This window comes from Mesoplodon bidens (genome assembly GCF_964165515.1).
Source record: "Mesoplodon bidens genome assembly, chromosome: 8".
NCBI lineage: Eukaryota > Metazoa > Chordata > Mammalia > Artiodactyla > Ziphiidae > Mesoplodon > Mesoplodon bidens.
Window position 1 is genome coordinate 113,784,658 of NC_138165.1, and position 16,168 is coordinate 113,800,825.

General features: G+C 62.4%; 1 protein-coding gene across 2 annotated transcripts; it reads right to left on the reverse strand.

The window, feature by feature from the left end:
* Positions 1–84: 84 nt before the first annotated feature.
* Positions 85–10,869, reverse strand: STK25 (serine/threonine kinase 25). Of its 2 annotated transcripts, none has more exons than XM_081242753.1 (12): positions 10,756–10,869; positions 10,118–10,240; positions 5,807–6,037; positions 5,135–5,191; positions 4,525–4,633; positions 3,728–3,885; positions 3,457–3,642; positions 2,858–3,003; positions 2,579–2,693; positions 2,319–2,390; positions 784–920; positions 85–609 (listed from the first exon to the last, which is right to left on the reverse strand). In XM_081242753.1, the coding sequence occupies exons 2-12, from the start codon at positions 10,145–10,147 to the stop codon at positions 570–572; spliced, it is 1,281 nt and encodes a 426-aa protein (XP_081098879.1). In that variant the 5' UTR covers positions 10,148–10,240; positions 10,756–10,869; the 3' UTR covers positions 85–569. The 2 variants fall into 2 exon arrangements, with proteins under 2 accessions (XP_081098879.1, XP_081098878.1); XM_081242752.1 differs by having other exon boundaries at positions 10,694–10,861.
* Between the last annotated feature and the right edge of the window lie 5,299 nt (positions 10,870–16,168).

Genomic DNA, 16,168 nt, shown 5'->3' on the forward strand with positions numbered 1-16,168 from the left:
ACACGTGGTCCCTGCGTGCTGTGATGAGGACTTGGAAGCCTGGAGCGCAGGCTGTGGACCCCGCCCGGCCAGCACCAGCATGTCTCCAAGTCAGGTCTTTATTGAAAGTGGCAGGAACCTCAACGTTCTATGAAAAACCAACTCCTTACCCTCAGGCTATTTAGGGAAGCAAGGAAGTTCGATTTTTCTTAAAAAACAACATTCTGGCTGACACAAGTACTTATGAGAAGACACGGTACCTGATCCAACACCACAAGGCAAATCTACGACCTCCGAGGGCCATCGGGCCGGGTGGGGAGGAGGCATATCTGCCCCTCAGTCTGGGTGGCCGTGCTGCCCGGGAGCCCACAGAGGGGACGGGCCCAGCGCCGCTCTGCTGCCGAGTGTGGCAGTGGCCTGGCCACAAGGGGGCGTGGCAACGGGGCGGCCCTCTGCTGGGGGCTGGGGGCGTGGCCCGGCAGGGAGGCCCGCGGCCCCGACAGCACACGGGGTTTCCAGTCAGCGCGGTCCTCGACACGGCAGCTCAAGACGAAGACCCCTCTCTCCCCTGTGTGCGAACCGCAGCGGCTTCAGCGGGCTGACGTCAGGTGGTTTCTGCTGTGTGAAAACCTGCAGACCGGAGGCCCGGCCACTGCTACCGCCGCCCGGGAGTGCCGGCCGGGGTGGGAGTGCCGGCCGGGGTGGGGGCTCCGGGACACTAAGCGAAGCCGGTGTGGCCCTGTCCCGAGAGCGAGCACCCAAAACGCGTCCTGGGCCTCCCCCCCGCCGCCCCAGCACCCTCACCTCTGCACGCGCTCCACCAGCTGAGCCATCAGCTTGTCTGAGATGCCGGGGCAGGACTCCTCAGCCAGGCTGAAGGCGTTCTCCAGCTCCTCCAGCGCCCCCAGGCCCCCGCCGCTCTGCTTGTGCTTCTCTTTGAGCTGCAGGGAGACCCCCGTGCGCCTGGTCAGAGGCTCAGGCTGGCGGCCTGCCCCACCCCCTCGCCTGTGACTCGCAGCGGGGTCCCTCCACGTAGAGCTGGGACAGCAGGTCCCCGGAACGCCTGCGGGAGGGGCTCCCAGGAGAGGCAGTGGCCACCCCACCCCTCGCCTGCCCCTGCACCACGGGAGTCCTCGGGTCTTGGCTCTCTAATCACGTGGCTTCCTCCTGACCAGGGTCCTGGAAGCCCACAGCTCAGGTCTGCCAAGTGAGAGGACACAGCCAGACCCCGCCAGCCCGACCTTCAGGACTAGGCGGCCACCAGCACCGCCGGGCTGTGAGGACCCAAAAGGAGAGAGATGCCCTCCCTGCAACTGGCCTGGCAGGGAGGGGCTGGAGACTGGTCAGCCCATCCCCACCATGCCCGACACTACAGAAACGGGTGCACACCTTCCAGGACACCCACCCAGCAGCCTGACTTCAGGTCCAGCCCACAGCATCAGGACCCTAAGGGGGCCCCAGCCAGCCTAGGTGGGGCTACACCTCCCCACCCACCTCCCTACCCAGACACACCAGCCCACGGCCCACCCCTCGCAGCTGGGACGTGCACACACACACGCCCCACACGCATACACACCACGCAGCCCCAGAGCTGCCGGCCCCGCCCCGCGTGCTCAGGCTTCTGATCCAGCTGTCCACACTGAGCCCCACGAGCTCCTGCCGCACAGCCCCAGGTGCCCGCACAACCAGGGGCAGTCCCCCCCCGTCCCGTTCCCCCCAGCCCAGACATTCCAGGCCCCTGGAGGTGGCAGCATGCCTGCCTGCATCCTGACACCCCTGCCCCACGCCCGCACCCCACCCTCCGTGGAAACATCCCATCCCCCGCCCCCGGGCTCCAGGTGCCAGCAACACCCTGGGTGTGAACCTGACCACAACCCACTGCCGGCTGGCTCATGCTCCTGGGGATGCTACCGACTGCCCACGAGCAGGTGACACAGACACCGGGTCACGTGACCACTGGGGAGTTGTCCTTAAGGGCTCCCTGCCCAGGGCCTGACACCCAACACCAAGATCTAAATCTCCCAGCCTCTCTCTAGACAAGAGAGTCACCCCGTGTTTCTGGTTCAAGACAAAAGGTCCTAAGACAGTAATTCACGATTAAAGCTGCCCTGGGACCCCAGAGAACCCTGGCAGGCTTGGGAACTTAAGGGTCACCTTAGGCCAGCTTGCCCCAGCCATCCCTGGCCCTTCCACTCAGAAGGCCGGGTCCACAGGTCCACGCTCGTGGGCTTTACGGGACACAGAAAGCCAGCGCACCTTGCTGTGGCCCTGCGGGGGCAGCATCTCTAAAGAACAGCAATACAGCCCCTGCCCCCCAGGACCCCCGGCCCGGCCCTCACCTCTCCAAAGACAGGCCGGACCAGCGTGGACAGGCACTGGGACCTCGGCTGCCTCTTGACAGGCTCCGCTGGCTGCAAACGCACAGCACGGAGGGGTGAGCAGGGCAGCGAACTCAGGCGCCCCATTTCCAGTCTCCTGGAAACCCGCCCTGGGGAGCACACGTGCCCAGGAGGCGTGCCCCCCACGGCCCTCCCCTCAAGTCAGCTCTCAACAGGCTTCCACCCTCCTGGCACGGGTGCGGGGCTAGGGCCAGCCAGACCTTCTGGGGGCCATGCAGGGCCGTCCCCTTGTGCAGCTTGCCGTGCGGGCTCGGCCGGATGGTGGGGGGGAACGTCCAGACGGGGCCCTGCTCTCCGTCCTCAGGGTCTCCGTCGCTGAAGGGGGAGGGGAAGAGTCACGAGGGCCGCGAAGTGCACTTGGCCTCACGGCCCTGAACGCTGGGCCCGCGACACCAGCAACAAGCACCCAATCCCTACCCCCGAGCAGGGACCCCGCCCCTGTGCCCACCGAAGCCCCACAGGACGAGCAGGGCCCCTACATGTCGGAGTCCTCAGAGCTGGACTCCTCGCCATGGCCCTCTGACTTCCAGCGCTTGTAGCGGTCGATGAGCTCGGTGAGGAAGGAGGTCTTCTTGGTGTAGCGCGTGATGAACTTGTGCTTCAGGAGCTCCTTGGCGGTGGGCCGCTGCCGGGGATGGACACGGGTCACCAGGCACCGGGCGGCCAAGCTCCGCCCTTCGAGCTCCTGGGGCTCAGAGGCGAAGCAGCCTGGGCTGAGACCTGGGCCTCAGCTTCGCTGCTCCCGGGGTCTCAGTGAGGGGCCTCCAGGTGGGAGGGGGCAACAGGGAGGCTGGGGTGGGCTGCACGCCGTCCTCGCCAGGGGGAAGCCCTCTGGAGCTTCCCCAGACCCGGCCGGGGGTTGCAGCGGAGCCCACCCTGGACTAGAAGAGGCTGGGGTGAGGGGGCACCTGGCACAGGGGAGGGGCCTCAGGCCCCATCGCCTCCCAGCTCCCAGCACAGGCCCCCCCCGCCCCCCCCCACACACGGCTGTCCCCTGGGGCCTGGTTACAGCGTGGCCAGAACCCCCCCAGCCACGCAGGCCGGCACCTCCTGGAGCGGGGGGCCCGGAGGTGCTTACGAATCGGGGGTCCTTGTTGAGGCAGGCCTCCACAAACTCCTTGAAGGGCTTGCTGTGGTGGCCCTCCAGCGTGGGTGGGCTGTTCTTGGGGATCAGGAACAGGACGCGCATGGGGTGGAGGTCGGAGTTGGGGGGCTCACCCTTGGCCAGCTCGATGGCTGTGATCCCCAGCGACCAGATGTCGGCCTGGACAGAGAGCCACACGGGGCCACTGCAGCCGGGGCACCTTGAGCGCCCCCGCCCGCGTCCCCGCCCCCCCCACTGCGCCCACCTTGAAGTCATAGGCCGACTGCTTGATGACCTCGGGCGCCATCCAGAAGGGGGTGCCCACAAACGTGTTCCTCTTGATCTGCGTGTCCGTGAGCTGCCCCGCCACCCCGAAGTCTGCCAGCTTCACGTCACCCTGCTCTGAGAGCAGCACGTTGGCAGCTGCTCGACACAGGACAGCGGGGCATCACCCTCAGTGCCACGAGGGCTCCTGCCCGCACGCAGCTTCCCGAGGAAGCGCCTCCCTCCCCGCGTCCGCCCTACGACCTGACCAGGGCCCCAGGGCACTGCCGGTGGGCACCCGCGTGAGGGGCCCAGCCACGTGCTCCCCCCAGGCCAGGCTCCAGGGCCCTCCTGGTGGTCACCTCTTATGAAAAATCCCACAGACAGCGACGGCCCTTCCTCCCAAATCACGCAACAGGCGGAGGTGACCCTGACCGTTCCCTCACTGCCAGTCACCTCCCGTCAGCCCCTCAGCCAGGTCCCTCCCTGGTGGCCTGGCCACTCGTGTACACCAGCACGGTTGCCCTAACTACACCTCACTCTCAGATCTAAGACCTGAGCGAGGCTCCATGCTTTTGGCCTAAGTAGGGTCCCTCCTCCGCTAGGTGCAGAGGTGCTCTGCCAGACGCAGGGACACGGCGCTCAGAAAGCTCTGTCCGTCACTGGCAGTGTCTTCGGGAAGACAGAGCACGATGGAACTGCTGGGCTTCCGAGGCCACGGGGAGCGCAGGCTGGGCGCACTGAGCACCGCCAGCCCCGTGCCCCAGAGCCACCTGCCACCTCACAGCCCCGAGGGACCTTTGATGTCTCGGTGGATCTTGCGCTCCGAGTGCAGGTAATCCAGGCCCTTCAGGATCTCCCGCAGGATGGTGGCGATGTAGGTCTCCTCCAGGGGGCCCGGCTTAAGCTGCAGACACGGAGGAGATACTCGGGCCTCCCCTGCAACGCCGACCCACCCTCCCTTCCCTGCCACCCAGAGCCAGCGCCAAGGCCTGAGCTCGACCTCCTCTCTACTGGGCGTGGGGCGACCCTCCAGATGGCGGGGGCTTCCTACTTCTTTACCCACTCTCAAGAGAGAAGTTCCAGATGCCACGTCACGTGGGTGTGGGAGAGGCCCTTTTCTGAGGACAGACACACGCTACCTTCACCTTCGCTGTAAACGTAACAGCTGAGGACGGGGTCCCAGCCACACCCCTGAGCTGTCTGCCTGGGGGAGCTAACCGCCCCACCCCCAGAGGCCCGCAGAGGCCCGGGACCCCTCAGCACCGGCTGGGTCCCGAGGAACATCCGATGCGCCAAGACGGCAAAGGGAGGGAGGTCACGGGAACCCAGGGCCCAAGGACAACCCCCAGACAACCTCAGTCTGGCCCTGCCCTGCGGGCCACCCACCGCGCGGCCCACACCTCACCAGGTCCAAGGCGGAGCCGCCGCCCAGGTACTCCATGATGATCCACAGCTTCGTGCTCTGGTACCAGAGAAGCACGCATCAGCATGGGGCAGCCGACAAGCATGGGACCCCGACACACGCCCCCAGCAGGGGTGACTCAGCCAGGACGCCCACCGGGGACAGGCTGCGGCAGCCCAGCCTGGCTCCCTTCCCACCACGCCCCCGCTGCAGACAGACCAAGTGCCTGATAGGCAGCCGAGCCCCCTCCCTCAAAGCCCTCCTGGGAAGGGCTCCAGGCTCAGGCTGCGGGGGGCCCTGAGCGCTCCCAGCAGACGCACCCTTGCCCAGGGAGCAGGCGCAGCCAGGCCACTCCAGAGCCGGCCGACCCCGGAGACTCTGCTCACGCCCTGCCATCCCAAGGGCTCCCCCTCAGGACGAGGCCAACGCGGGGCCCTGGAGGCTATATCGCTTCTTGGGGGCCCTCTCCACTGTGAAGCTGGGTCTGTGTTCACCTGTCGGGACCCCCACCCTTCAAACCAGGCCCACGTTGGGGCAGACCCAGCCTCGGCCTCCCGAGCAGACACGGGGACCGCCGGGGCCGTCCCCGTGCTGGCCACAGGGAACCTGGACGGCTCCCCGGAGGGGCGGGCACTGGCGCGACGGGCGCAGAGCAAGCCCCCAGCCCGCAGGCACCTTCAGGTAGGAGCCGAAGTAGCGCGTGATGTAGGGGCTGTCGCACTGGCTGAGCACCGTGATCTCCTGCTGGATGTCCTCGATCTCGTCCTCAGCCTCCTCCAGGTCGATGATCTTGATGGCCACCACCTCCTTGGTGCGGTTGTCGATGCCTTTGTACACCTCCCCAAACGAGCCCTTGCCAATGCGGTCGAGCTTGGTGAAGAGCTCCTCGGGGTCCACGCGAGAGTGCTGGGGACAGAGGGCGGGCCGGGCAGCCAGTGACCCCGAGAGCCGAGAAGAGCCAGGGAGCGCCCCCAGATGCTTTCCTCACTTCCTTTATCCCTTTTCGTTCAGAAGATAAAGTTACCCTCCACACAAGGGAAAACGCCCCCAGAGAGCACGGCGAGGCCTGGGCTCTCGCCAAGAAACCAGGGCCGTGGGCAGGCAGAGAGGCGACGCAGGTCACCCCGACCTGCCCACACCCCATGCCTGGAGAGGGCCCAGCGAGGCACAGTAACGGGTTAGGAGGGACGAGTCTGTGGAGCACAGGGAGGCGGGGCCGGTGAAACAACCCTGGGCGACGCTGTAACCACCCAGGAGCCAGCCTCACGCGCCCTGCCGGCTTCGCAAGAAACAGCCTATCCACGCTGGGTCAGTGACCGTAACAGACTCCCCGGGGAAGGGACGAGGGATGTACGGAACTCTCACCCATCTTCCTGTAAACCTAAAACTGCTCTAAAAAATAAAGCCCGTTAATTAAAACAAAAAACAAACCCAGCACGCGTTAACAGAGTTCTCCCTGCGCACCTGGAAGCCACACCCCTCAGAGAGAGTCCCATTCGAGCCCACAGATCAGTCCTCACACCAGCGCAGAGCTGAAAACCGACACTTTCTTGGGTGCTTGAGGTTCAAATATACGGAAGGCCGACCCACCCAGTGCTCAAGGCAGAAGCACAAAACCGCCCTAACAGGCGCTGAGCCGCCACCTCCTTGTCCCAGAACCTGGACACAGTGGCAGAGGGGCATCCGTGGTGGCAACCCTGCTTTGGACCCTGACCCTCAGCACATCCCAGGCTGAGACGGCTCCGCGTGGGGCTGCGTGGGGGCAGCACCACCAGAGAGCGGGTGGGGCACCCCCGGCATCCCCCCCACCCCCGCCCCGCGGCTCCCTGGGCTCCTGAGATCACCTCACTCCCGCCACCGACCACGTTCTTAGAGCCCGGAGCGGCCGCACAGGCGCTGGAGCCCCAGGATCCACGTGGGGGTCAGCAGCCCTGGGTGGGACCCGTGGAAAGGCTGGCAGGGAGCCTGGCGTTTAGTCCAGACAGAGGTGGAAAGGGTTTTCCAAGCCCCACCGGGCCTCAAATCCACCAGGACTCACGTCCCTCCAAACCCCAAGCACCATCACCCAGAGGGCGTCTCGGGGGGCGCCCACCCAAAACGGCGGCGCTAAAAGGCATGGTCACCACTTGCTCGGCTGCTAAGCGCTGTCTGTGCTGGTGCTGAGGGCGGGCCCATCTCAGGGCAGCTGCGCTCACCAGGTCCGGAGGACACAGCCCTGGGGAGCACAGAGCCCACGTGCACCCCTCGGGTTCACGCCCAGGCAGAGCTCTGTTTGCGGCCCAGCTGGCTCCAGACTGAGATGACGTGTCAACCCCAAGTGGCCAGCAAACTGCCTTCCCAGGAGAGGGCGGCAGGTGATGGGGCCTCGGGGAGGGCTGGGCCAGCGAGCCTGGGACACAGCCCCCTTCCGCCTGCCCCTCCGCCAGTGCCCCTCGGCTCAGCCAGCCCAGGAGGGCCTCTCGCACCCCTGGGGGCTGGTCCAGCAAACCACTCACCCGCAAGCCAGCCCCAGCCCCAGCCCGAGCCAGTGCTGGCACGGCCCCGGGGACGCCTCCGGTCCAGCCGGTGCTCCTTCTGCGGTGGTCTCACAGAAGACCCAGGGGAGGTGGGCCGAGGCCCGGCAGCACTAATGGGCACCGCTGCCCCTCCCGCTCTCGGGCCTCTGCCAGCAACACACGCTCCCCGCCTTCTCCACGCGGGGCAGGGCTGGGTCTGGTCCCCCGCAGCGGCCTGACCAGGGATACCCCAGGCAGGGCGCCCAGCCCTCCACGGCCCTGAAGTGGGAGACAGGGCAGACCCCTAACCAGATTCCAGGCTCGGCAGGGAAGCGGGGAGCCCTGGCCCCAACTCTGACACTCTTTGGGTCCCCACCGCTACAGGCCAGTCCCCTGAGCAGACAGCGTGACAGGAAGGCTCCTGGCCGTGATCCCAACCCTACAGGCACATCACAGACACAACCTGCTCACAGCCCTGCCAGGGGAAGGAGAGACAAGCGCTCTGGGGCCTGCGTCTCAGGCTGCCGTTCCTGACAACACGTGTGGTCCGGACAACTGCTCAGGCTGCTCGCTGGGCCCAGACCCTGGTTCTCTGAATCAGCCCTGGGGCTGCCAGGTCTGCGGCCACCACTTGGCAGTGTGTCTGTATGTCCACCACTTAGCAGTGTGTCCGTATGTCCGTCCATTTAGCGATACGTCTGCCATTAGCGTCACCCTCCAAGATGAGGGCTGCCCAACGGCCCCCCTCCACCCCACGATGGGTGGCAGCCAATGTGCACGCGGTGCTCCCTGCAGCCACCCAGAGCCTGTAGGCAGGGCAGGAACCAGCTAGGCAGGGGCCTGACATGCAGGGCTCCCCCATGGGCTGTGAAGGAGCACACCCACTGCCCCATGCAGGGGCCACCTCAAAGGGCCACAGTGACAACCATCTCAAGAGAAAACAACGTCCTGTCAGGCTTCCTACCACCAACAAAGACCAAGTCTCTCCACCCCTAAAAGGACAAAAGGGGCTTCCTTCCTTTGGGGTCTCTTCCTCAGCTCCTCTGGGCCTGCGCTCCCTTCCCCGGGCATCTGATCTGGAGGCCCAGGCCACACTCCGAGTGCCATCAGCACACAGGTATAGGGGTGGCTCAGAGCTCCAATTTCTTATTCTGGGACCCACGGGAGCCACTCCTATAGCTCTTTATAAAAATAAACTCGAGCCAGACTTCCCTCCCAGCATCTTAGTCATGTAATTTAAGACACAAGATGTCACTCATGAACGAAAACCCACCAGCTCACGTCAGCGTCAGTGAGCAAGCCCTGAGGCCCATCTGCAGCCACAGCTGGTCCAGGATGCCCTGCCCAGCAACTGTGCGAGGCGCTCCAGGTTTCTCCAAGGAGCCCAGCTGGGTCTGGAGCTGACCCTGACCCCAGCCCCGCCGCCCACACACAGACACACACTTCCTGTTCCTCCTGGGCACCCATCCTCAGACTCAGCCCACGGAAGTGAGCCTGAGCGCTATGTTCTCTTTAAGAGGAGCTCCCAACACCTTGCAGCGGTCAGCCTAAACCACGCTGGAGCCGACAAGATAAGGAAAACAAGACCCAACAGCTAGGACTCAGGAACACCCGACTGCCAGGGTGGTTCACCTCACACCAGCTTCGGGTCACACTCGATTTGAACTAACAAAAGAGGGGGAAACGTATGGCCCAGAAGCCCAGACGCTGGCTGCCCCGACGCTCTTATCCAGAGCCACACAGCCTCAGGGCACACTGTGGGGGGTCCCCAGGAGTCAGGCAGTTAACATGCAAAGCCAGATGCCTCAAGGTGGCTGGGAATTATGAGAACCAATCAGCCAAAAAAGAAAGTGGGCGCTTTCCAGGCAGGCACCTCCAGCCCAGGCGCAGCCCTTTCCAGACCCCTCGAGAAAACACGCACACACGTGTCCTCGGCTTTCCCTGTACACCAACTCTCCTAACAGCTGCTAAATCCCATTCCCAGCCCCTCTCGTCCCCCCACCCAGCCCCTGCCCCAGCCGGACACAGCCAGCGCCCCTGCCCAGGCCGAAGCTCCATGTGGACCCCGACCTTCCACGTGCCTCCAGATGCGCAGACCCAGGTTCCTGCGGGCCGGCCCTGTTCCCAAGATACGTCTCTGCATGCCCTCCGCTGACCCTGCACTGTGGCTCTACGCTGACAGGCTTGGAGACTCCTGCCCCACAGAACGCTGCAAGCCAGCCAACCGGAGTCGGCCCTGCGCCCACCAAGACTGAGCACCGCAAGACTGCTCCCCGCTTTGCCCACGGCTGTGCATCACAGGGCTCCCCACGAGCTCCTCCCTTCGAACCCACGTACGCCTTAGGAGAGGCTGCTCTTCGGAAACGCCAGGACGACTTTCAACAGGCAGTCCTTGGTGAAGCGCCCTTTCTCAGATCCTGCAGCCAGCGCTCTGTGCCAGGCGCACGTGCACCGACGACACACACGCCCGCGGTCCAGACGCCCCCCTTACCTGGTTGGCAAATCCCCTGAGGTGAGCCATGTCTGCGCGGCCCTCAGACCATCCGCTGCACCGCCGGGAGGCCCCGAAATCCCGCCTGGAGGCTCTGGAACCCGGCTCACCCGCTTCAGTCAACTGCAGGGAGAGCAGGCCTGCTTGGTGCCCTGTTCCGGGTACACGGGGCTCCCCGCTCCCCCGGGACCCGGCGGCCGCCCCCTCCTCCAACCATCTGGGGACCAGCTGGGGTTGGGGGCGGGCTGGAGTCAGAAGGAAGGGCCATTCCTCCGAAGGATCCCCACTGCCGCGCTCTCCTCTTCGCCCGGCCCAGCCCAATGCCTCCCCGGAGGAGCTACCCAACACCGGGCACTCCTCGAAGCCCCTCACACCTCCGCCCCCGGCCCCCGCCCTTCCTTCACACCCCGGACCCCCGCCTGGACCCCCGCCCCTAACCCCTCCCCCAGTGCCCTCTCCGCGCCCCACCCCCACTGCCGACCCCGCCCCCGGAGCCCTCCCCCCGCCCCACTCCCCCAGCCGCCCGGCCCCCTCCCCAACCGCCCCAGGCGCGGGCCCGCCCGGCAGCGCGCCCACCTCCGGGGGGCTCCATCCCGGCCTCCCCCGGCCCGCTCCGCAGTGCCCACGAAGGCTCCCACCCGCAGCCTCCGCTCGCCCGGAGATGCCTGGGCCCTCCAGTCCGCGAAGCAGCGGCAGTGGCGGCGGCGGCCGGAGAAAGCCCGGCGGCGGCGGCGACGGCAACGGCGAGGGCGCGCGGCGTCGTGGCCCAGCGCGGGGCTCTCTGGGACACCGAGTCCCTCTCTCGCCCTGCGCCGGGGCGCCTGCAGGCGCTGGACTACAAGTCCCGGCAGGCCACGCGGCGGAGCAGTGTCGCGGCCCGCAGGCGCGCCGCGGAGCTCGCTGGGACTCCGAGTCTGGCTTCCTGAGAAGCTCGGGCCTACGTCTCCCGGCAGGCCGCGGGACGGGGCCGGGACGGGGCGGACGTGGGGTGGGGCCGCCCCTCCGCTCCGCCCTCCCCGCCCCGCTCCGCCCTCCCCACCCCCGCCCTCCGCCTTCTGCCCTCGCGCTGCCCCTACTCCTCCCCGCACCTGGGAGCACCTGGCCCTGGGCTCCCGCCCTGTCCTGCAGGCCCGCCCCTTGCAGCATCGCCGGTCGGGGAGGGATGACTGGGTCTGGACGTGCCCGGGAACACTATTCAGCCTGAAAAAGGGAGGCGGTTCTGACACAAGCCACTGCCTGGATGAACCTTGACGACGTGGCAATAAGTGACATAAGCCAGTCACGGAAGGACACATACTGTTTGATTCCACGTATGTGAGGTCCCGAGAGTAGCCAGATTCGTAGAGACAGAAAGGTGAAGGGTAACTGCCAGGGTGGGCGTATTGTTCAATGCGGGCAGAGTTTCAGTTTGGGAAGATGAAAAGAGGTCTGGAGGTTGGCTGCACAACTGTGCTGAACTGTACACTGTTAAGATGGTACGTTTTATGCGACCTGTATTTTACCACAATTAAAAATAAATAAAATAAAATGAAATAAACCTATCACAAAGGGACAAACACTGTATGACTTCACTTAGATGAGGGGTCAAGAATAGGCCAATTCAAGAGACAGAAAGTAGAATAGAGATTTCCAGGGGCTGGGGGAGGGGAAAACGGGGAGATATTACCTAATGGGTACAGAGTTTCTGTTTGGAGTGATGACAAAGTTCTGGAAATAGACAGTGATCATGGTTACACAACATGGTGAATTCACCTAATGTCAGTGAATTGTGCACTTAAAAATGGTTAAAATGATACATTTTATGTTCTTCATATTTTACCACAAATTTTAAAAGAGCAATGATAAATTGGATTTCATCAAAATTTTTGAATTTTGCTTTCAGAAGGACATTATTAAGAGAATGAAAAGACAAGCCATAGACTGGAAGAAAAAATTGCAAATCACATATCCAACTGTATGTACTGAGAATATATAAAGAGCTCTCAAAAATCAACAGTTAAAAAACAAACAACCCGGGCTTCCCTGGTGGCGCAGTGGTTGAGAGTCCGCCTGCTGATGCAGGGGACACAGGTTTGTGCCCCGGTCCGGGAAGATCCCACATGCCGCAGAGCAGCCGGGCCTGTGAGCCATGGCTGCTGAGCCTGCGCATCCGGAGCCTGTGCTCCGCAACGGGAGATGCCACAGCAGTGGGAGGCCTGCATACTGCAAAAAAAAAAAAAAAGAAACCCAATAAGAAAAAATCGAGAATAGACTTCAACAGACACTTCCCCACAGAGGACACATGGATGGCAAATAGCACGTGAACAGATGCTCAACATCATTAGCTCTCAGGGAAATACAAATTAAGCCCATAATGAGATACTAACTACTCACATATTACAATGGCTAAAATAAAAAACACTGACAATACCAAGTGCTGACAAAGATAGGGTGACGAACTATCCTGGTTTCCTAGGGGTTTCCTGGTTCCAGCACTGAAAGTCCCTTGTCCCAGGAAACCCCTAGGTCCTGACAAAGCAGGATGGTCGGTTACTCAGGGTGAGGATGCAAGCTGGGACATAGGCCGTCGATGCTGAGAAGGCAGAATGGTGCAGCCACTCTGACAACAGCTTGGCAGCTTCTTAGAAAGTCAACCTGGGGCTTCCCTGGTGGCGCAGTAGTTAAGAATCCGCCTGCCAGTGCAGGGGACACGGGTCCCAGCCCTGGTCCCGGAAGATCCCACATGCTGCGGAGCACCTAAGCCCGTGCGCCACAACTACTGAGCCTGAGCTCTGGAGCCCGGGAGCCACAACTACTGAGCCCGCGCGCCACCACTACTGAATCCCATGCGCCTAGAGCCCGTGCTCCGCAACAAGAGAAGCCACCGCGATGAGAAGCCTGCGCACCGCAACGAAGAGTAGCCCCCGCTCACTGCAACTAGAGAAAAGCCCATGCCCAGCAACGAAGACCAAATGCAGCCAAAAATAAAAAAGTTTATTACTTAAAAAAAAAAAAAAGTCAACCAGACACTTTACATAATGACCCAGCACTGCCGTTCCTGGGTACTTACCCTGGGGGAATGAAAACCTACCTTTACACAAAAACCTGTACATAGTGAGGTGGATGGACCTAGAGTCTGTCATACAGAGTGAAGTAAGTCAGAAAGAGAAAAACAAATACTGTATGCTAACACATATATATGGAATCTAAGGGGAAAAAAAAAGGTCATGAAGAACCTAGGGGCAGGACGGGAATAAAGACACAGACCTACTAGAGAATGGACTTGAGGATATGGGGAGGGGGAAGGGTAAGCTGTGACAAAGTGAGAGAGTGGCATGAACATATATACACTACCAAACGTAAAATAGATAGCTAGTGGGAAGCAGCTGCACAGCACAGGGAGATCAGCTCGGTGCTTTGTGACCACCTACCTAGAGGGGTGGGAGGGAGGGAGACGCAAGAGGGAAGAGATATGGGGACATATGTATATGTATAACTAATTCACTTTGTTATAAAGCAGAAACTAACATACCATTGTAAAGCATTATACTCCAATAAAGATGTTAAAAAATAAATTAAAAAAAAAAACCTGTACATAAATGTCTACAGCGTGTCTATTCATAATCGCCCCAAACTGGAAACAATCCAGATGGCCTTCAACGGGGTGAGTGCATAGACCGTGGTCCATCCCCACCACGGAGCACCACTGAGCAATAAAAAGGAACAAAGCACTGATACTTCTGCAACTTGAGGGGCCATAAAGGCATCATGTGAGAGAATGAAGCCAGTCACAAAAGGCTGTGTACGTGGTACAGGGCTCCATTTAAGCGACATGGGCACAAGGACGCAACACCAGGGAAGTAGAACTGAGCAGTGGCTTCCAGGGCCTGGGGTGCAGCCTCGCCTACAGCGGAGCAGCGGGAGGGGGCTTCCGGGCCATGGGACTGTGTTGGAGATTACGCAAATCCATACAGGCAGTAAAACTCATAGAACTGTACACTAAAAAAGGCCATGTTACTGTATTTTTTTTTACAAATAATTTTTTTTACATTGACAATAATCCCTTAATATCAAATGTAGAGTCAGTGTTCAAATTTCATATATATGTGCATGTGTATATATGTGGTTTCAGATGTGTGACTACACACAGTTTGTTCAAATCAGGATCCAGTAAGGCCCACACGTTATGCTCCATCTCTGGTCTCTTTTTCCCTTCGCCGTTTAGGTGCTGAAGAAATCTGGCCACTTGTTCTGTGGAGGGGCCCAGACTGCGCTTTGCTGATCGCCCCCCATCTCACCTGCTCCTGTCCCCTCCTGGGACTTCACAGGTGGACTCCAGGCCCCATGGCTTCTTGTGAGGAGGTGCAGGTCACCTTTATCCAATGGCACACGCACCCCAAAGGGGGAGGACATAGCATGTCCCCTTGGAAAGTCCTGGGGCCCGGGGTGCTGAGGACACCCCAGCGGGTGCCCAGCCCCTTCTCACCACTCAGGCGAGCCCCGCCCACAGCTGAGTGGCTCCTCCCTGAGGCTGTGCAGAAGTGGGGCTGGGGGAGGGTGCAGCCCCCCAGGGACTCCTCAGGAGGGGCCCTGAGAAACCAAGAGAAGGGGAAGGTTTGGAGACAGAGGAAGCAAGGCTGCCTCAAAGCCAGGGAGGCCGGGGCCCAGGACCTGAGATGACCCCCCCGACAGAACCAGCCCCTGCCCCTCCCGAGCGCCCCTCAGGTGGAAAGAGCCACACCTTCAGGGACGGACCAGCAGCCTCCCTGGGCCTGTGCACTTGGCTGTGGGACAACCAGCCTCACTACGGGCCCCTGTCCAGTGCCAGACCTCAGGGGTGTGACCGCCCCATGCTCTGGGAAGGGGCTGCTCACGGGGTCTGTCCCTCGAGGGAACCCCAGCTGGGACTCAGGGATCAGGGCCCACAGCCTGGGGAGGCCGGGCCTGATCCTGGAGCCGCGCTCCTCCCCTTTGTCCATCTTCCTCTTCTGCCCAGGGAGCAGATCCGTACAGCGATGCAGGCCTGGGAACTGGGGAGGGGCCGGCCCATTGGGGGCTGCCCCGGTGTTTAGTCCAGGGCCCCCTCGCTGTCCTGATGCTGCTCCCCTGACAGCAGCCCCCGTGTTCATGGCAGGGCCTCCTGAGCATCTTCAATCCTCAGGCAGCTGGTCCAGGATGCGGCCCCCGCGGAGAATTTCTGAACACCTGCGGGAGAGAGACAGAGAGAGAGAGAGACAGACAGACAGACAGATACAGAGGGAGGAGAAACGGCTGGACTCGAATATCTGATAGGAATTTCTGTAGTCCAGAAATGGATTGGAATCTGAAAGCAGTGGCCTGGGTGGGTCTCAGTCCTTGGACCTCTGCGTTGGGCCTGGAAGCAGGCAGGGTGGGGCAGGGCCCCAGGGGAGGAGAGCCACGCCGCAGAGACAAGGCTGAAACCCCCAACAGTGCACAGGGGTGTGAGATCGGGGCTCCTGCACCCTTGGGTTTGCTGCCTGGATGGGGCTGGGAGGAACCGGTGGGCACTCCCTGTTGGGGTCTGCAGGGGAAGCTGAGAGGCAGGGCCCAGGGGGAAGTGTCGGGAGCCCGAGGGGCCTGAGTCAGTGTCTCCCGGACAGGGGACCCCAGGCAGGGACCCGGGAGAGCCGGCAGCTCTCCCACCACCAGGTGCTGCTGTGGCCCGGGTGCAGCCCTGGCTGGACCCTGGGTCGCCATGCCCTCCCCCCAGAGAGTGGTCTCAGGTCACCTCTGGCCAGTCAATTGTGTCAGCCTGGACCTTCCGTGTCCCAGCCCAGTGCTCTTGCCCCCTGGAGGGCCACTACCTCGGGGCAGGAAAGGCCGAGCTTCCCCACCTCCCTCCCTCTGCTCGGGAGGTGGCCACGGTGGGGACACTGATCCCGAAGCTGAGTCATCAGTGCTGGGAAACTGGCTCGGAGAAACCTGGCCCAGGAACAGCTGCAGGAGAGCCCAGAGCCAGGCCGCCCCAGGGACCCTGGGAGACCAGAAGAGCAGCCTGTGCTTGTTTTCACCCAGGAAAGCTGCCGGGGCACAACAGGGCAAGGCCGCTGG